Source organism: Podarcis muralis, chromosome 13, assembly GCF_964188315.1.
Source record: "Podarcis muralis chromosome 13, rPodMur119.hap1.1, whole genome shotgun sequence".
NCBI classification, from domain to species: domain Eukaryota; kingdom Metazoa; phylum Chordata; class Lepidosauria; order Squamata; family Lacertidae; genus Podarcis; species Podarcis muralis.
Window position 1 is genome coordinate 23336964 of NC_135667.1, and position 22021 is coordinate 23358984.

General features: G+C 44.0%; 1 protein-coding gene across 1 annotated transcript; it reads right to left on the reverse strand.

Moving 5' to 3' along the window:
• On the reverse strand, window positions 1-10869 carry LOC114583101 (serine protease 27-like). The gene is made up of 6 exons (XM_077918206.1): window positions 10818-10869; window positions 9615-9641; window positions 6273-6438; window positions 4709-4986; window positions 3087-3268; window positions 1-1453 (listed from the first exon to the last, which is right to left on the reverse strand). Exons 1-6 carry the CDS (start codon window positions 10867-10869, stop codon window positions 1169-1171), a joined length of 990 nt encoding a protein of 329 aa, XP_077774332.1. The 3' UTR covers window positions 1-1168.
• Window positions 10870-22021: the final 11152 nt, after the last annotated feature.

The following is a 22021-nucleotide window of genomic DNA, read 5'->3' on the forward strand; positions in this document are numbered from 1 at the left end:
GGCTTTTTACAGTTGCATTTTCAACAATTAATAAACATACATTTTTTCTAAAAGGAAGATGACACTTTCAGGAGTCCTTTTATAGACTCAGGCACGGCTGTTGTTGTGTAACAAGAAGTGAAGAGTCATCCCTGCTCCATCACTCCTCATTCCTTTTTGGCTTCGTTGCAGGTCCCATGTAGGCGAGTGTATTTTCCAGTCCTCTTACAAATTTGCAAACCTGTTTAGTGGCTCAAAGCTCATTTAAGGGCTCAAATCTCCCTGCTTCTTATTCATTCATAGCTATGCCTGCATGGATTGACATAAGGGACATCATTGGAGGAGCTGGAGAAGAAGCATAGGATTAATCACAATGCTGGGGTGTCTGTTGTGTGGAAATGTATCACTTGCTATCATCATCATCATCATTGACGACTACTACTACTACTACTACTAATAATAATAATACATAATGTATTGCCATACAAACAGACACCAAAGCTTCGTGTTCATTTGTGCTGCCCAAAAGCTTATTTTAGGGTGCAAACCCTTCCCTTTTTTCCTATTTTCATGACTATAGTGGCAAGGGGGAAATGGAGTAGATTTATTTTATTATAAAATTTATATCCAGCCCTTCAGTCTAGATCTGTAGAACTCTCCCGGCAGTTTTAATCAGGGCTCTTTTTCCCCCAGACAGAACTCAGTTTTGGCACCTCTCAGGTGGGCGCCATTATAAGAGAACAAGAGAGGTGTTCATGGTGAGTTCCAGCACCTCTTTTTCTAGAAAAATATCATTGAGTATAATGCTAAAATAGGTGTTGTGTAGCTTTTACATGTTTCCCATCTCAGAGCTTATCAACACTTCCTTTTGTCCCACTGTTTCCTCCTGGGTAAAGCCACTCTTTGGTACTTAATTGGAGCAAACAGCAATTCATGTTTAACCCAAATTGCCATTTGTTCTGATCTATCATTAAAAGAGTGGGTTTTGCATGGGAAAGGAGTAGGGCAGATGGTTTTAATTATTTAGATAAATCAATACCAGGCTGCAATATTAAGTGTGTCCTCTTAAGAACAGATACTGAATGGGGGTGAGTGAGCATCCTTACGGGCTTGCCTTTGGGCCCAGGCAATGCAATGTTTAAGTGGGAGAATATAATATGATATTAAGTGCCGTGTGGAACCTCCATTTTTAATTGCACCTCCAGCTGATAGCGGAACAGCAGTGCCTCAGCAGGGCAAAAGGGCCCAGGAGAAGGAGAGTTAAGAGGAGAGCAGGGTTGGCACTTGAGAGACGGGCACCACCACTGGAGGGGGTGTTCTTTTCCATGGTGCGTTGAATCCAGTCCATGTAGGAGGTGACCCGGGTATGGACTCCAGGACGGTTGGGCTGCGAACAACCCAACCCAAAGCTCACCACTCCAGCCAGGAACCAAGTGTCATTCAGCTTGCAGGACAGAGGGCCCCCAGAGTCACCCTGGAAGGAGAAAGACATTAGGAAATGGGGACACTCAAGTGAAGAAAATCGAGCATTCAAATATGCTAAGCCAGGGCTGCACATATGAGGAGCCTTATGAGGAATGGTTGAAGGAGCTGAGTATGTTTAGCCTGGGGAAGAGGAGACCGAGAGAAGATATGATAGCCATTTTCAAATATCTAAAGGGCTGCCACATGGAAGAGGGAGCAAGCTTGTTTTCACCTGCTCTGGAGGGTGGGGCTCAAACCAATAGCTTCAAGTTACAAGAATGGAAATTCCTATTAGACAGCAGGAAAAGAACTTTCTGACAGTAAGAGCTGTTTGATAGTGGAATGGTCTCCCTCTGGGAGGTTGTGGACTCCTTCCTTGGAGGTTTCTAAGTAGAGATTGGACGGGCATCTGTCATGGATGCTTCAATTGAGACTTCTGCATTGCAGGAGGTGGAACTTGATGACCCTTGAGGTCTCTTCCGACTCTACAGTTCTAACTACATTTTTAACCTGAGGTGAAGGACAAGATGACACCTTGTGCCCATTCCATTACAGAAACCAACTGGACTTGCAGTTGAATCTTGCTTCAACATTAGTGACAGGATATCATCCTCCACAGCACCTGAGGGCAACCCCTCACTGTCAAATGGATGGCACGTTGACCAGCACTTGAGCTGCGCAGTTAACAGATCCTTACCTCATGTTTATGCCAAACTTATTTCTCTGTAACCAATAAAAAGTTGTGGCATTCATTTATCTCAACATCTGGCTTTGGGCTGTTGGCTACTTGTCCCCTCCCTACTTTACTGTATTGCTTGGGCCTGCAAGGGCAGCACAGAAAACCTACTGCTTCTTAATTACTGTAAGGGGATCAGCTCCAGCCTGTCTTGCAGCTTAGTAATGAAAACCTACCACAACAAAGATGGGTGAGTGCACACTAATCCTAAAAAATGAAAAGGAGGGGTGGAAATTATTAATAATGGTGTCATTTGAAGCATAAAAGCCAATGTGTTGCAGTGGAGCTAGTGTGCTGGAATTTATCTAGGGCAACTCAAGTTCAAAGATCTGCTCAGCATTGCAGCTACCTGGCTGACCCTGGGCAAGTTGCCTCCTTCTCCTCCCTCCCCTGAACTGACAGGTGTCTTGTGCAGATGAAACTGACAAAGGAGGCAAGGCCTGCATGAACTTTCTGGAAGAAGGGATTGGCTACACATGTAATAAATGGGATTTAAAAGAAAAAAGAAATGCAATGTCAGCTCAGCCTGGCCAGAAATAAGAGTATTCCAACTGCCATCAAGTTGCCTGTCTGAAAGAAGAACTGGGCAGCCCTGTCCTCTTGGCCTTAACATTGTCTTCCTGCTCTCTTCCCAGATCTGATAGAGTTCCCCTCCACCCTCCCCATCCCTTCTTCCTTGTGTGTTAAGTCTTTTGGGTTCTAATCCTGAGAGCGGGGACTGTCCTACTACTTGGCTAAAGGATGAGGTCTCAATTCTTTAAATAAATAAGGACTGGCTTAATGAGGGGTGATCTGAAAGCAAACATAACACATACTAACAGCATTCTTTTACACACAAACCCACCATCAAAATACACAAATATGGGATCTTCTGCCCTTGATCCATTGCCTGTTCCACAAATCTTACCTGGCAGGAGTCCTTCTTTCCTTCTGGGTACCCAGCGCAGATCATGTCATCATAGATCAGCTTGTAGCCCTTTGGCACAGTGTCAGTATCAGAACTGGAGTCATTGTGGTACATTTGGTCACACTTGTCAACGTCTAGGATTGGCACCTCCAGCTCCTGCAGAATCCGAGTGAGGAAAGGGGCTGGTAGGAGAAAAGTGAGATGTTGGGCATATACTCAACAGTACTTCCAGATTAGGTGTGTTGCTGACGTCCTTCCTTACCTGATTTGGAGCACAGCTCTGTCCAGCTGATCACCCTTGGATACAATCCAAGTGAGACATCACTTCTCCAAGGAGTTCTTAAATGATTCAGTACATATAAGAGTTTGACCAGAAGGACTCCCTGAACCCCAAGGTGGGGAATACTGTTCCCCGCAAGGGCCACATTCCCTCTGAGGCCACCTCCAAGATGGTGAGTGGGAACACATGCAAAAGTGGGCAGAGGGTTCAAAGCTGAATTTTCCCTTTGTACGGCAGGCTAGCTTCTTCAAACTGACCCATCCCTCTCTATCCTCCACTCAGGCAAGTAAGAAGCATTCACAAAGTCTGAGAACATATTCCAGCCAGGCAATAACACTCAAGGAAGGTGCAATGCAGGGCAGGTGAAGGCTGTGGCTCCAGAGGGCATGTGGCTGGGGAGGGTCCTGAGAGCCAGGCAGAGATACCTGGGCTGGATCTACACTGGCCTGTTTAATGTTATTCCCCCCTATTAGAACGATATGAGATTTGTTGTTCTAGGGCATCCTTGTTAATTAAAATGTTTCTTCCCTTTTCGGGGGGTCAAATGCAAGTAATACCCGTCCACACTATTTTCTAAAACACTGCTTCTTTCCTTGCTGCTGGTTGCTCTGCTCCACCCTCTGATATAGCAGCATAAAACGATTAAAGAGTGAGCAATAAAAAAGACGAGGCAATACAATGGTACCTCAGGTTACATACGCTTCAGGTTACATACGCTTCAGGTTACAGACTCCGCTAACCCAGAAATAGTGCTTCAGGTTAAGAACTTTGCTTCAGGATGAGAACAGAAAGCGTGCTCCGGCAGCACGGCAGCAGTGGGAGGCCCCATTAGCTAAAGTGGTGCTTCAGGTTAAGAACAGTTTCAGGTTAAGAACAGACCTCCGGAACGAATTAAGTACTTAACCTGAGGTACCACTGTAATGCATTATGAATGTAAAAAGTAGGACGTCATGTGTCCATCTACGTTATCAAAACAATTCCTTAACCCTTCCTTAACATTAAAAACCATGAGTGCATATCTGACCCTGGAGGACAACATTTGTCACCTGTACTTGAGATTCCCTATATGTGAAATCGTCCCTCCCCCTTACAAAAAGCCATTTGTCAATATCCAAGGGCCAAAAGGAATAGGTGTCCTGGCCCCTAGTTCCACCTTCTTGGTTATGATTTTACAATTGAGACTATTACATTTTGTTCATCCAGTTTCCTATTTCAAAACTAGTTCCTAACACATCCTGCACTCCCCGCTCTGTTCCATCCCATAATCCTCCACCACCAGCCAACCCCTGAAGCAACACCATCTCCTATAAATACACCCCGGAATGAGCAGATTCATGCTTACCTTCTGGGTAGAGGTCACCCCAGCCAGTGACCCAGCACGACATCCCCACAGGGAAAGCATCAGGGTCTGAAGCATTGGGCAGGCAGATGGGCAAAATGGTCCGAGAGAAATTCACCGGCTCCTCCAGCCGTACCAGTGCAATGTCGGCGCTGAGCCCATCTCCAGCATAATACGGGTGCACTATGATCTGGCTGACAGCAGCTGGGACCATGGTGTGTGCTGGTTTGGGGAGCTCATATTCTCCCAGGTGAATTCGGTACCGAAATGGATTCAGCGACCTGTGGTGGGAGTCAAGAAAAATCAGTGCCATCTGCAGGGAGAAGGCCTGAGCTTGATGCCTTCCTCAGTTAAGAGGTTACTTAGTTAAGCCTTTGGAAAGGCACTACTGTTTGTCCTAATCCATCTCACATGTGGTTGTGAGGCTAGGATGGATTAATAATAGTAAAACACTTTATATGCTGGAAAACATTTATGCCTGCTTGATCCCAGTCAAGTTGACTCAGAACTAAGTCCCAGTTGTTTCAGTGAGATTTACTTGCAAATAAATGTGAAAATGGAACAATTGCTTATTTGTTTATTTATATATCGCCCACCCTGCATCCTATGGTCTCAGGGTAGGTCACAACATTAAAACACAATATTATAAACAGTTTGAAACAACTTACAATCACAAAAATAAGGTGGGTCCTTATGATTTATGGTCCTTATGAGTATGGTAATTCAGCAGTCAAAGGTGTATTAAATGAGTGCACATTTTTGAAGTATTTGAAGAGTACTTAGCATTTATAAAATGTTTTATAAAAGCGCTTCACATATATTCTCCCAGTAATGCTTAAAACAACCCTTTGAGGTAGACAAGAGGCCAAGGCTGAGGGAATCACTAGCTTATCCATCAAGTTCTTAGCTAAATTGATATTTGGACTGCTTGGCTCAGCAGCTGCTTGAACCACTACACCACAACATATAAAGCATAAGCCTAAAAACCATTTAAACACCAAACAATCAAGGAAAAGTTGATCCGGTTTGGCAGCATGGTAGAGATAACTCTGTACTTTGTTGACGTACTATATAACAACAATTTGCACTTGAAACTGTTTACTGACTCAGTAATTAACATCAGTGCTGCACTGCCACCTCTTTTTTGCTGGCCATAGAAACCAGCATTTTTTTCAAGATAAGACTACTGGCACCTCAATTCTTTTTTTACTGAGCACTGATTAAAAGAGTTCCTCATAACCAATCCCAGAAACTGTTTCTTATCAGAAACCATATTTCTGGTTTACAAAAGATTGCAGGTTGGATCCAGCTTTGGTCTTGCCTAGAGTAAATCCATTCAAATCAATGGGACATAAGAAAGTAAGTTCTACTGGTTTCAGTTTGAAAATCCCAGTTTACAAATTATTATGCCATTTTGGTATTTGGCAACATGCGGTTGGGCCACTGACCCTGACCCTGATTCTGTCTCTCCCTCCACCTAGTACTGCATTGAGGTCACTTTAAACGCAGGCTGAATCAAATTGCTCCCCCATCCCTTCGTAGAAGACAAAAGACATTTTCTACTCACCCTTCAAAACAATGAGCAGCTGTCACCACCCACTGCGGTGAGATGAGGCTTCCACCACACACATGCAGCCTGTTTTCTCGTATGCTGACCTGCCATGGCCATTCACCTTCCTCAGCCTTCTGCCCCCCAACGATCCGAGGGGAGTGTACTATGGGTCGGCCACAGGCTGCAGAAAAGCAGATGGAAGAGCAGAGGTATGGTTAATGAACCCCGCCAGGTAAGTGTGTTCACTGCCACTCCATATCACATGCGAGCCACACAATGTTGCCTTGAAATATTATTGTCATCTTTCAAGCAGCGTTGGGGAATCTCCAGGATATGGGAATAGCACAGGTCCCCCACAAACACCCACCTGCCCCACACTTTTACCTTGAGTGTGGGACAGGTAAGGATGCTGCTACCAAAGAGCAATTGGCAATTTTAAGTGAGCTCCTGGTTGTTTCTTTGCAAATGGGGCTCCCTGTTGGTGCCTTTAGATTTTAAGGGGTAGGTCTGCAGCAAGGCTTCTTCTGTTGTTGGATGCATTAAACCCCCGCTCACACATACACACAAGATCAGATGTTTCTGGGCAACTGCAAACCAACCAAATTAAAGGGGGGCATTGCCAATTGGCACAGAATTCTTAATCCCCAATCAGTGATGGCAAAAGGGCAGAACGTCTGGGCAAGCAGCCCAGTCCCACTTCACTATGTCAAGACTAACCCCCTGGACTTTGGAGCAGAAGCTCAGCCCCACCCCAAAGCAGGTGAGGTCTCTGATCACAGTGGGGCTGGCTTACCACTTTTTGATGTAACCGAAGTCATACACATACCATCTAAAGAGGGGCCCCCGCACAAGACCTTTAAGTCCACAGTCTAAAAATTTGCTAACTGTACTGGTGCCATTGATGAGAGGATGATAAGATAGAATGCATTTTTCACATATATATTTTTTCCAAAATTTATTCAGTATAACTTTGCAGACCTGCAATTCTTTTTCACTCCAGATAATGAAACACTGTTGGCAAAGCCAAATCAATCATAATGTGTATATAGCAGAACGATTAGGCAGATATGAGTAGTAATATCTGCAATTAGATATGAGTAGTGATATCTGTAATTAGATAGATATTGGATGAGCGGAAAGAGGAACAGCTGGAGGAAGAGTGCAAGGAAGAGGGAGAGAGAAAGCTAGACAAACAGAGAGGAAAATGAATGTGTGTGCGTGGGAAAGAATGGGGAAATTAATGAATGGGAAGAATTTTATATACAGATGGAAAATGTAGAAGTATGACTATGAGGTAAAGGTAAAGGACCCCAGGATGGTTAAGTCCATTCAAAGGCGACTATGCGGTGCGGCACTTATCTTGCTTCAGGCCGAGGGAGCCAGCATTTGTCCGCAGACAGCTTTCCGGGTCATGTGGCCAACATGACTAAACTGCTTCTGGCACAACAGAAGACCGTGACGGAAACCAGAGCACATAGAAAAGCCATTTACCTTCCTGCCAGAGTGGGACCTATTTATCTACTTGCACTGGCATGCTTTTGAACTGCTAGGTTAGCAGGAGCTGGGACAGAGCAATGGGAGCTCACCCCATTGCAAGGATTCGAACCACTAACCTTCTTATCAGCAAGCCCAAGAGGCTCAGTGGTTTAGACAACAGTGCCACCCGCATCCCATGTGTATGCGTGATGGACAGATGGATGGATTGGAGACGGAATAAATGATGCACACGAAAACATTTTTAAACGTTGCCTCTCTGCACCAGGTAGGAACCACATAGTAATGTTGACAGGTGTTTTTAGTCACTGTTCCATAGCTATGGAATTCTCTTCTGCTGGGGACTCACCATAACCATAACCAGAGCCCAAGCATCCTCCAGAAGTTGTTTTAATAAGGCAATTTTGTCTGATTGTTTGGAATCCTCTTCCGCTGGGGACTCAATGTAAACAGAGCCCAAGCATCATACGGAAGGTGTTTTAATAAGGCAATTTTGTCTGGTGGTTTGGTACAAGTTTTTCATGTCTTAAATTTTTACACATGTTGGCACCTGTCCAAAGTCTAAAGGGCAGGGTGGTTTCTGACTGCAAGTAATTAATGCAAAACAAATTATGCAAAACACAAAACAGAATCATGGCTGTTGTGGGAAGAGAGAGAGAGAGAGAGATGCAGAAGGTATGTGGGCGAATAGGTGTAGATTGAATCATTTGATGTAGGTGTGTGGTAACACAGTGTCAGATATGTAAATAAGGGGATTTCATAGGAAAATACAGGTGATGAGGAGTTCATGGGGAAAACATATTGTACTTCTCCCAATAGGTATTATGTGCTCTCAAACATGTTCACTTAATGCACCCATAAGCTACACAACATCCACACACAGCCCCTCCTGATTCCCACACACAGCCCGTCCTGATTCCTCTTCTGTTTATGGGAGGAGTGTGTGTGTGTGTGTGTGTGTGTGTGTGTGTGTGAGAGAGAGAGAGAGAGAGAGAGAGAGAGAGAGAGAGGCTCCATGGAGGAAAACCAATTGTATGTGGGTGGTGAGGAACCCAGAGCAGAGTTTCAACCTGTCTTCTTATGCATGTGTTTCCTTCCCATTGTTCTGTAGAATGAAGCACATGAAACTATGCTCACTGGTGGAGCTGGTATGCTAGTTGTCATTGACTGTACCCACCATAATCTTCCCTTTTAAAAAGTAGAGAGAGAGAGAGAGAGAAAATTAAGGAGGAGACTCAGGTAGTTAGGAATATCCCTGTTGATACTAGATAAAGTTTTCCAGAACTCTTCATCAGGCAAGAGTCATTACACAAAGCAGGGAAGGAGGTGAGAGGGAAAGAAGACTAAAACCAGTGCTTTTTTCCAGGGGATACTCAAGGGTACACAGTACTGGCACCTCTTTTTTTTTTTTGTTGTTAAATTGTGTGACACTTACTGTAACAACTTCATAGTGAGTACCTGCACCTATTTTTCTAGGGGAAAAGCACGGAATAAAGCATTATATTAAATATGTTTATATGCTATATTTTGTTTATAATTTATTCTTCTCTTGATGTAACCTGCCCCACCACCTTAAATGAAGTGTGTCTGTGTGCCGAGAGAAAGAGATCTATACACATGTTTTACAGACTACAGAAAGGCAAGTCCTTGCCCCAAGGAGCTTACAATTTATAATTCAACAGAGGGAAAACAGAAGGCGGCAAAGGAACTAGAGCCAAAGTTCAATAGCGATAAACCGTGTGACAGTTTTAAGTTGTACATCACTTGCTACATGCCCCTTAACTTTTCTATCCCCTCTCAACCCAAGCCAGTTATCATCCTATTATTAGGTCTGACTATTATTTTCCAGGTGTGTTTTCTCACCTTTTTGAGCTGCAGTGTTTTCAGCACCTGTAAAAAGGAGAAGAAAATATGCAGTCAGAAGAGCAGAGACTATGGGCTTAAGAAGACAGAGTGCTCAAACAGTCAGGCTTTGCATTGACTCACCAAGCACATTTCTATAATGAGCACATGGGAATGCCAAACCTGGCCAGTGGAGAAATTGTTGCTGTGTCTGGAGCATAGCATGTCCAGGCTAATAAAAGCTACAGAGGAGTGCCTAAATGAGATTTCTTGTTCAGCACTGCAATGGATCTGTTTCTAAGGTGCGATAACCAGCAACTTCAATCTCCGCAGCATTCCATTACAGAAATGCGAGCAGAAAGGTAACCCAAAACTCCCCCAGGACCTGAGAGGTACAAACTGTTTCTGTCCAGCTGAATGTTTGTTACCAGAATATCATATGATAGAAGGAAAATTCAAAATGTTGTGCATTTAATGGCTATGAGGGAGAAATTCAAGATCCCTCCTGATTCCAAACTCTAGGGTACACCCATTTGTGTGTGTGCGTGCACACACACACCTCCCAGATTTAGGATTGCTCCCTGTATTCTGGTTGGGGTCCTGGTTTGCAAACTGCATGGCAGACAGAAATCATACAGATGAAATCTTCTGTGTCATGGCGCTTCCTTACCAGAAGAAAAGCTACACCTGTTGAACTTTTGCCAGCTGTGTAGTAGATAAAAAGGCACAGTAGCCCCAAAAGGATAATGTGTTTTAAACTGTTTTTCGTAATGAATTTTAAATTGCTTCCACCCTCCCTGGGATCGTATAGTGAAAGGCAAGGAAGAAATCAAATTAATAATATTAATGATAACAACAATAATACTTAGAACCGAGAATATAATTTAGACTTTTCAGCTCCTAGGCTGCCCTGGTCTAATCCACTGGGGGGGGGGGGGATCCTCACCTAATACCATCTTCAGATATAACCCAGGAGTCCAATCTCCTAGGTCCCTTCTTGTGACCCATTGTCCTCTTAAAACATCCTTGCTCCCCAATCACTCCACCTCCCCATTAGACTCTCTCTCTCTCACACACATCCCCCTCCCATAGAACCCAGGCTTTTTCCTTCCAAAGGCAGGAACTGAAGGCCCAGGCAAGCAGGCAATCTTCTTCAGGCAAAAGACCAAGGAGTCTTCCCACCTGTGGCATGTACAAACACATCCCTCCTGGGCCACCACTCACCTCTCAGCAGCAGAAGCAGCAGCAGAAGCTGGGAGCAGCAAAGACTCCGCATGGTCCAGGAGCAGCTGCCCTGGATCATCTACTTCTGATACCAACCAGAGAAGGGAGAGCAGAAAAAAGTGTGCTGGGCTGGGATGCTGAGGCCACGTGCCCCTTTGACAGGATTGGTACACAGGAGAGAGAAAGGGAGCAGCCTCTTGGCATCCCAGGTACCAGGGAAGCTGCCAAAGAGGTGAACCTGACCTGTTAGGTATTGTCCTCCACACTCCACCCACAGCTACTCAGTAGGGCCAGCCCAGCTGCCTACTCAGCAGGAAGACAAGCTATCTTAACCACAGCAATCCCCATATCCATCGCTCTGGAAGTGGAGAAGAAGCAGGTGGATTTCAAGAAATCTGAAAACGTGTGTATGGGATTGTAAGAAGCAAGGAGAACTGGATTCACTTCTGCTTACAGTTGCACATGGGACAGAAAACTTCCACTGGTGCAGTTTGTCATTAAGGGTGTGTGTGAGAGACAGAAAGAAATCTGCACATGAAATTTCCCCTTCAAGAAATACACAGACTTAATTTGTTTCCAAGTACAATTCTAATGTACTCAGCTTGAAAAGCCCTTTTATGGCTTGGGATCCGGGTACCTGAGGGAGCTTATGTTATGTTGTGTCATTTTAACACATTTTATTAATTTCTTTCCAAGTTGATATCAAAGATTACAGGAAAATAAAATAAACAATAGTATCGTTCATTATAAAGAAACATTCATGCTTATGTGAAAGCTACTTTTTTTGGTTAATATTTTTTATTAATTTTCAATTACAATAATAGCCTCATTATAACAATGGCAAATTATAATACAATTCCTAATGCAAATCATTCAAATACCACCAAATTATATAATTTAGGTGCCCCCCCATATGCTAAAATTGATGGTTTGATTATTTACTTTGTTCCTGTGTTCCAAAATCTTATTGATTTCCATTACATTCCCATCATAATAGTAATCCCTTATACAACAGCTGCAATAGTTAAGTGAAAACTTTTAATATGATAAAATCCATTCTAGTTATGCAACCCCTAAGTTTACATTCTATGACCTTCTAAATGTGAAGGGGGGGCTAAATAATTTTTGTTTTATTATGCATTTTTTGTTCTTATTTTATATTTTTATGTTGTGGTCTTTGGGTGAAGAGTAGTATACATATTTTAATAATAATAATAATAATAATAATAATAATAATAATAATACAGTGGTACCTCGGGTTACAGACGCTTCAGGTTACAGAAGCTTCAGGTTACAGACTCCGCTAATCCAGAAATAGTACCTCGGGTTAAGAACTTTGCTTCAGGATGAGAACAGAAATTGTGTGGTGGCAGCACGGCGGCAGCAGGAGGCCCCATTATCTAAAGTGGTACCTCAGGTTAAGAACAGTTTCAGGTTAAGAACGGACCTCCGGAATGAATTAAGTTCTTAACCCGAGGTACCACTGTAGTAATAATAATAATAATAATAATAATAATAATAATAATAATAACAATTTAAAATTACCTGTAGACATCAAATAAACCTACAGTAGTGGCTGAAATTGTAGAAACTTTTAGGGAAAGTTGTATTTCTAAGGTTTGATGGCTTTTAACATCAATCTATTTTTGAATAATGACATAAAATTATACATCATTAGAAAGATAATTTAATGCTGAATATAATGCGGCAAACTGTGTTGAATAGCCCTGTAGCAGATCCAACCGCTTATCAACAATTAATAATGTGGCAGACTCACCCCGCTTACTGCCCCCTATTAAATATAATGCGCACCAATTCTCTGTACACCAATGGGATACAAAGTTTTACAAATTTGTGTGAGGGAAAACTTTGTGATTCGAGTCTCAGGCAGAAAATGGTCAAACAAACAAGCAAAGTTTTATTAAACAAAAAGAAGTTTGTGAAACAAAGTGGGTCAGAAAATGTGTTCTTTCAGGTAGAAGTTAACTTATTTACTTTAACTAGCTATAAGATGTCTCAGGCTTAAACACATTGTTGCTCAAAATCAGTTTCTGTTACATAGTTATGGCAGTTAAATACTTTTAACACCATACAGCTTCCTTCACAAGAGGTAGCCTGTATTCCCACAGGTTCTACCTGTCTGGCTTCAGTCACAGCCCTCCCAGAACACTCCTGTCTATATATCTTCCACAGACCTTCAACACAGTCTCCCTATCCAAGCTGTGAGGCTCTGTCCTCCTGCTAAGGATAGTCTCCTCTCAGTATGGATGCTTAACTCAGGACCAGTTTTCCCTCAGTCAGATCCTAGCCTACTCCCTATCTCTCCTCTTAAATCAAGCCCTAGCTAACCAACTCCCTTAGAAACTGCTCCTTTTATACTCTCTCCCCAAGTGCTGTTGCCCCCCAGCTCTGTGGCCAGCTGACTTTATAGGCAATCAGAGAGAGATGTTCCATCCCTCTGGTGGAGTCTCTGAGGGACTGCATCACCAGACTCTGGTTTGGCTCTGCTGTCCGCCACAAGCCCTGACCTGAATCCGAGAGAAAATTTGTGAGGCAAACAAGAATATTGTGATATACAGTGGAACCTCGGGTTACATACCCTTTAGGTTACATACCCTTTAGGTTACATACTCCGCTAACCCAGAAATATCACCTCGGGTTAAGAACTTTACTTCAGGATGAAGTTTACTTCAGGATGAGAACAGAAATTGTGCAGCAGCAGCAGCGCAGCAGCAGCGGGAGGCCCCATTAGCTAAAGTGGTGCTTCGGGTTAAGAACAGTTTCAGGTTAAGAATAGACCTCCAGAACGAATTAAGTTCTTAACCTGAGGTACCACTATATTGACATATCACCATGTTTAGCTGATGATATATCGTGATACTGAAAACCAGTTATTGCCCAGCCCTACTCAGAGCAGACCTGTTGAAATGAATGGAATGAGTAAATGATGGCTAATCTACTGCATATTACCCAAATATTTACCTGTAGTTCCAAATCTATTTTCTGCCCACCTCTGCTCTAGAATTTGAATCTTGGCTACTGGGTCACAGGTTCTAGGCCTTGGTTTGCCTCTCGTTTAGGCCAGAAAAGGACAGTCACTGTGCATCAAAATCAAATGGCTAGATTCTTTAGCTCCACAACAATTCTTTTTTCTTCTTCTTAAGATTGCAGTTCCTCCAGTTTGTCCTACAGTGAAAACTCAGCTTCCCCATTTTCCTCCCACGGGAGCAAGAGAAAACCCGGACACTGGAAAAGCCGGTTTCCCTGGAATTCCTCTGGTAAACAGCAGTGTAACTGAGATGTTTGTATACCTGCTGCCAGCCACGCACTGTAAGGCATGTGAGTCACCACTCAGCACGCTTCCGGAAACACTTGACATACATTTGCACAAAAACGTGACCATTGTCTAAGAGAGGAGCATTAAACAATCAGTTTCGTTGTTTCCATTGATGTAAAAATTGAGGTTTGGCTTTTGTTGCCCAACTCTCCATGGGACTCTTGAGTCCCCTAAGTCCATGATTGGTCAGAGAAGAATGGACGGAGGCAGGATCCAGTGGAAAGCAAGGCAGATTTTTATTCTTCTGTTGCAACAGAGATCATGGTCACTGGTTGCATTACACTGATAATGGTCACTGGTTGCATTACCTGGGCAGCCTGGCCATTCTTTTAGTTCCTGAATCCAGGTCACAGGCTCACTCAATTCATATACAAATATGCCCTTAAGACAGGATTTGTAAACGAAAAGACAATGGGAAGGCTTTCCCCATTTTCCTCCCTTACTGCAGAGAAATATTTTGAGGTTATTGGGAGAGTCAAAATGGCTTCAGAATTGCTCTCCTATATAGTAGTACCTAGGTTCTCGAACATAATCCATTCCAGAAGACCATTCAACTTCTGAAATGTTTGAAAACCGAGGCACAAAGGGCTGGCTGCAAGTTCAATTGGAAAAATTGAAAAACACACCGTGGAAGCCGTTCAACTACTGAGGCAAGTTCAAAAACGGAAGCAATTACTTCTGAGTTTTCAGCACTCAAAAACCAAAACGTTTGGCTTCCAGCAACTAGATAGAGAGGCCTGCATTCATCCCCAGGGCCTGAGGTTCCCTACCCCTGGTTTAGACATACACCTATCATTAGCCGGTTTAATCAAGATTAATATGTTTCAAGCCACGTGTGGTGGTGCCCAAGTTGTGCCTGAATCTCTGAGCCTACGCAATGACAAGGAGCAGCCATGCTAGTCCGTTGCAGCAATGAACCAGCCAGCAAAAGTACTCTGACACTTCGTTAGTCTTTTACTAACAAAACTAGTGCATTTGCTACCAGCTTGTAAGGCCATAGCAAGCTTCCAACTTTATGCCCTCCCTCTCTTTCTACTACCCTACAGCACCACAGCAAGTTAATGGGTGGTTAATGTGAAACTTTGAAGCTCCTGCTGCTCAAATTTGAAGTGCTCAAACAAACCGCTGCTTGACATAGGAAACAAAACAAAACACAGGATCCAGTCAGACTGGATGTGATCCATTCCTCCCAACTAGTGGCCACTGGTGGTATGTAGGTCAGGAACACAGCATGAAGACACCTGAAGTGTAACAATAATTTGCTGTGGTGACAAAAGTTTTTGTTTGTCACTATGTTATGTATTCTTGTGTTTTTATATTGTAAACCACTCTGCGATTCTTGGATAAAGGGCAGTACAGTGGTACCTCGGGTTAAGTACTTAATTCGTTCCAGAGGTCCGTACTTGACCTGAAACTGTTCTTAACCTAAAGCACCACTTTAGCTAATGGGGCCTCCTGCTGCTGCCACGCCACCGGAGCACAATTTCTGTTCTCATCCTGAAGCAAAGTTCTTAACCTGAAGCGCTATTTCTGGGTTAGGGGAGTCTGTAACCTGAAGCGTATGTAACCTGAAGTGTATGTAACCCGGGGTACTACTGTATACAAATTTAATAAAATAATAATAAGGTACTCCTAGTTTCAGTTGAGACTGAGGTCTGCAGTGTCAAATTTTGCTAATGAACTCCAGCTCACTTCTGCCACCAATGTCGCGTCATTTATTTTCAGGTATTAAGATGATATTGAATAAATGAAAGTGAGGGAAACCTTTGGCCTTCCGAATGTTGCAGAACTACAGCTCCCATCATCCTTGCCCATTGGTCATGTTTGCTGGGGCTGGTGGAAGTTGTACTTCAACAACATCTGGAGGGCCAGAGGTTTTCCGCAGCTGGAATAATGCAGTGGGGGGTTCCACTCTGAAATTAGAATTTCCTATTTTAAACATTTTTAGGTAAAGGTAAAGGTACCCCTTTACCTTGACAGACTCTGGGGTTGTGCGCCCATCTCACTCAAGAGGCCGGGGGCCAGCGCTGTCCGGAGACACTTCCAGGTCACGTGGCCAGCGTGACAAAGCTGCATCTGGCGAGCCAGCGCAGCACATGGAAACGCCGTTTACCTTCCCGCCAGTAAGCGGTTCCTATTTACTGGTATCTACTTGCAGCCGGGGGTGCTTTTGAACTGCTAGGTTGGCAGGCGCTGGGACCGAGCAACGGGAGCTTACCCTGCCGCGGGGATTCGAACCGCCAACCTTTCGATCGGTAAGCCCTAGGCACTGAGGCTTTTACCCACAGCGCCACCCGCATCCCCAAACATTTTTACTCTCCCATCTAATCTACTCACGGAAAGACTATGGGGGGAGGAGGGGGGAGGGGTGCCTGTGAACTGAACGGCTATTTGATTTATTGATTTCTAAAACATACATTCTGCCCTTTGTTCTAGGGCTCCAGGGTGGGTTACAACAATATATCCCTCTGCATTAAATAACAAAGAAAAAAGCCTAATAAGAGAAGGAATGGTTCCTCCCCCCCCCCCCCACTTTTTCCCTCTGTTGCTTTACAGCATGGTTCCCCCATGGGGAACCTCACTTGTGCAGAATTTCAATTTATCTCACCTTTCTACATGCACTATCCCAAGTGTTGAACAGTGTCTGGTAAAGCATTTGTTGATGTTCCCTGGCTGAGGGTGCTGGGGTCGGCAGGAAATTATTTATGGCTCCTATTTAAGAAAGCCTTCTTTCATTTATGCTCAGCAGCTACAGGGGGGGGGGGTGAGGAGGAAGGGAAATCAAGCTTTGAGGCTGAGAAATGATTTCATGCATTTGCTTCCTGAGTGGGCTTGTCTAAACACACACACACACACACACACACACACACACACACACACTCCCTTTCACTTAAACAAAAATGCAGACTATTTGGGACAAAATCCCTCTTTGCTTTTCTTCCTGCAACTTTGGCCCTTCTGGATAAATCTTGCCCCCCCCCCACACACACACACCATTTTTTCTCCATTGCAATCTGTATTCTGCCCTAACTGTTTTGTGGTCCTTTTGGACAAATTAGTGTGCATCGTGGTCGGCGCATGAGACTAGGAACTGGGAGACGAGGGTTCAACTCCCCACTCGGCCATGAAGCTCACTGGGTGACCTTGGGCCTATCACTGCCTCTAAGTCTAACCTACCTCAAAGGGTTGTTGTGGATATTAAATGAGGAGACGGAGAACCTCCTTGGAGAAATAGGTGGGATATAAATGCAATTTTAAAGAACTAAAAGAGGAACCCGTCTTCCTGCAATCTGGACAAAGTAGTTGGTGGGTCTGCTTTCCCCCTCACTTGTTTTATTTTTGAAAAATGGAGGAGTGGACAGCTCTCCCAAGAGCTGAGTAATCGCAGTCCTAGGGTATGGAAAATCTGGTTGCAAATGCTCAGTGTTGAGGGACAGGCATGCTACAGATGCTCTGCGTAGTTGCTTGAGTGAAAATATGATAAGGGACTGTGTCAGATCAGATGAAGAACTTATCAAGATGGAAGTGCAGTCTTCTGAACTTCGGGCTGTTTTGCCTATGGTAGCTAACCAGGCTAGATCACTGCACCTTACAACTGGTGGAGACAGAAGTGGCAGCCCCATCATTTGGCAGAGGGAGGCCAACACCGCAGGCAGCTGATTTTGTGCACTAGAGAAAGGCAACAGGTTTAGTTATTATTGCTGTGTTTGTTTGTTTTTATGGCCAGAGAGCTGCTGCACAAATCTCTGCTTATGCGGTTTTCTCCCTTGGGTGCCACAATATACCTTGGCTGGCCTTGGTTAACAACACACCTTGACTTGTCAGGGGAGTACTCTTCCCTGCTCCACTCAGATAACAATACACCATGGCCTTGTCCTTATATGGAACAGTTAATACTTTCATTCTGATCTCACTACAGGAACTGTTCTCCCCAGGCAAGTGTAACTCAGCAGTCATGAGACAAGCTTGCGACTTTGCATTAATGCAGTGTCAGGATGGCTGAGGGGTCTAAGGCGCCAGACTCAAGGCAGTGAACTAGCCTTCCTGTGAATGGATTGGGTGTTCTGGTCTCCATATGGAGGCGTGGGTTTCAATCTCACGTCTGACATTTCCTCTTTTTCTCTCTTTTTTTTCCAGAGCCACTATGGTGTGTCAGTTAGTGTGTTGGACTGCAACCCAGGAAGATTCAAATTCCCACTCAGCCCTGAAGTTCACTGGGTGACCATGGGGCAGTTATTGTCTCTCGGCCTAACCTACCTCACAGGGTTGTTGGGAGGAAAAAATAGGGAATTAGAGAACCATGTGTGCCACCCTGAGCTTCTTAGAGGAAAATAAATGTAATAAATAAATTAATAAATAAGATTGGCACTGTTCCACAGCTGCCATCCAAACCCCCCCCCCACCCAAATAGGAAACTAATCCCTAAATATATTAACTCATAATTTTATTACCTTTCTTCTAAAAAAAAAAATTCTCCACTCCCCTTGTCTGACTTGTCTTTCAGATTGTAAGCTTCTAGAGGGCAGTCACTTGTCTCTTTTTGTAAAAATCTTTAAGATGCCCTACAGCAGGGTCAGCTTGCCCATGAGGCAAGGCGAGGCGACCACCTCAGTTGGCAGGGTCCACCAGGGGCAGCAAATCCCAGTGTCAATCTTTCTCCCCATGCATCCAGCAGCTGTTTATGTGTGGTCTCCCATGTAACTGGAGCTCTTCTGCAGCTGGGAGTCTTGACTGCATGGAGGCCTATGGGTAAGCAGCTATTAATATATAGGCTTCATCAGTCCAGCACAGTCTCACCCAATGTAAGAGCATCCCATCACATGATGAAGAGAGCTACTCTGTCAGGTGGTAATAAGGTGACAAATAGGGACAGAGATGCAGAGAATGATAACCCTATGCAAATTGAGGGATAGGGATATACTTGTCCTGCCAGAGAAATGAGGAAAGCACCACCCAGCTTTAAGTCTGTTGTGCACACTGTGACGCTGCCTTAGTGCAGAGCTGAGAAGCCTCTGCTGGTGCAGAGTGCCACATCCAATCTTCTGGTGGAAAAGAAACATAATGAGAATAGTACGCACTGCAACTGCACTGGTTCCTGCAAGCACTCCAGCCCATCAAGCCCTTATGAACTGCACATCTGAATCAGACCCAAGCCCCAGCATACCCCCCCACCCCACCCCACCCCGCCAGCAGGAATACTTCTGCAAAACTGGCAAGCAGAGTTTAAATTGTAATCACTCCCCCCTTTCCTTTGTTTCCCGTGTCAGCTATTCAGGGCAGATTCCACTCAGCTGACACAATTAAATAGCTAGCTAGTTCCTTTTTGATCTGTTGATTCCTTTTTCAAAGCTCTTTTATTGAGGGGAGGATTAATACTTTGGAAGAACTCACTGCAGCAAGTGACAGAATTGCAAAATCAAGTTACACAAGAGCATATACATGGCAATTTGTCTTTATGCGTTAAGCTATGCAGCCTTTTAGGTAACGTTAATTGTAGTTCATTTTGTGTTTTCTAAAAGCAATGGTCACCATGCCATGTCATAATGAGTTGCATAACTTAACTAGTAACTATTGCTTCCCAACTTTAATGGCCCAGAGCACCAGTCATCGCCTGACAGGTAGGGTGTGGGGCCTACTGCTGAGCTATAGTCTGATCAATGCCTGTCTATTGAGAGCTTTGAAAAGACTGAACAAGAAATAGTCGACTGGGAAAGAGAATGGCAGATAGGATACTGTGCTAAGAACAAAAAAAAGGAGGCCCAGAGAGAAAATGCTAGCTAATAATTTAGATGGATGGGTTCTGAATGCAGTGTGGAGGCTGCGAGCTGTCTTAATTCATTTTATTTTTATTAACCCTTGCAGAACAGGAATCACCACTTTTGGTGTCTATGCAAAATGCTAATAATGGCTCTTGGCCACTTGGTTCTGTCCTCCTGGCCAGCATCCTAGGCCTGAACGAGGCTGAGATATCAAGCAAAACACCTGCCCAGGTAAGGTTTCTGGCACAATCAGTGGCATTGTATTTCTAATTCTGTGTCGGTGGATGGAAATGTCTGTCTCTGGTCTCTATCCACCTACTCTGGACACTGGGGTGGGGTGGGGTGTTATTGCCTAGTTCTAACAATGGTTTTGTGCCTTAAGCCAAGTTTAAGATTCTATACACTCTCATGAAACCACAGAGTTTCGACTGCCAGGCAAAGTCCTCTCCGTGCAGGACATGCAGAATAAGATGCAGTCAAGAGTGTCAACTTGGCCTTGTGACTGTGGGTGCCCGGTGTCTCATGGGTGCCATGCAGCGTGCATGGCCCTAACCCTGAAATTTGTGGGGAATTTTGTGTTGGCTATTTGCAGTATGGTAGCGCAGCAGAGAGCTTGCTGGGGAGACCATGCATTAAAAAGGGACTCGGAAATAACTTAAACAAGGTTTTAATAAGAAAAACAAAAACTCCATTTACACTAAATACATCAACAACAAACCAGACCCAACCACCAACCCAACCCCCAGGGTAATGGGAGAGCTAGGTGCTGCTCCTTATATACTAAACCCAAATGCTGACACACCTTAATCAAATACAACTCAGCAGCACCTGCTATGTTTCACAGCTGTAAAGCTGGGTCTCGTTATCTTGCTCTGGCCCTTGCTCTGGCCCCTTAAAGACATGCACATCGGGTGGAACAATGATGAACCTTTACATTTAAAGAAACCATTCAACATTTTGTTGGTGCTCAGGCACCCAGGGCCCCAGGCAGTTAGCACCTATGGGTGCAGTAGAGGCCTGCTTCTCATTCTATAAGTAGGAAGGCTGGAGAATCTGTCCTCGCTATAATTTCCTCTGTGAAAATAATGCTGGAATGAGCAGCAATGGTCTGCAGACCCACGTCAAACCATGGCTTTATTTCCCGGATTGTGGTAAATTGTAACCACGGTTCAGGTATTGAAATGTTGCATTCAACCATTGTTTTATTTTCCTTTAACAACTGCAAAGTGTACAGAACCAGTGGGGGAGCAGGGCTTAATACATGTCTCTCTCTCTTTGACTCCCGCTCCAAATTGCCAGCTGCGTGGGCGACAGTTCTGGCCCTTCTCTGGCTCCACTACAGGGCCACAGGCCAGAGGGATGAGTAGAAGTTACTGGAAGCTAAAGCTCTCAGCTGACTCCAGGCAACTGCAGGTGAGAGACTTATTTATTTGTTAATTTAATATATTTATATTCCACATTTCTCCCAAATTGGGATTCCAGGTGGCTAGCAAGATTTCAAAACATATTATAAAATTCAGTGCAATAAAAGAAACAGTGGCTTATAATGTTGGTATTTTAGTTACTTTGCTTAAAGACTAAAACAGAATTCCCTGGATGCTGGGATCAATTGGGGCATATACTCTTTGGTGAGAGAGCCCCAGCAGAGATTTAAAATTACAAAATATGCAGCAAAGTTAAGTGTGAAAATATAGGCTTTTAGAACTTTAAAATAGCCACTTCTACTTTTATTCCAAAGTTTCCCACTTTCCTTTACAGGTAGCATAGAAAGAGAACACACGTTAAAATATGTTTATTCACAAACTTTTCAAAGGTCAGATAAGATTCATGTGTTTTTCCATACAGCAGCAAGACAAGACAGGCAGAAAAACAGGCCAAAAGGGTTCAGTAACAATCTGGAGCCTAGCACTCATAAAAGGAACCATGTGAGAGGTTTCACATCTTTGGGCTTATCCACGTTTACCTTTCCTCTGATTTTTCCGTGCATGATCTGCGATTTAAAGCTCTTTGTCCCAGTGCTCTTTTCCTTTGCTCCGATTGAGCTTGAAAGAGCCGGTTTTCCAGGGGGGGGGGAGCCCCTCTGACATGGAGTGTCTGTCTGGAAAGAG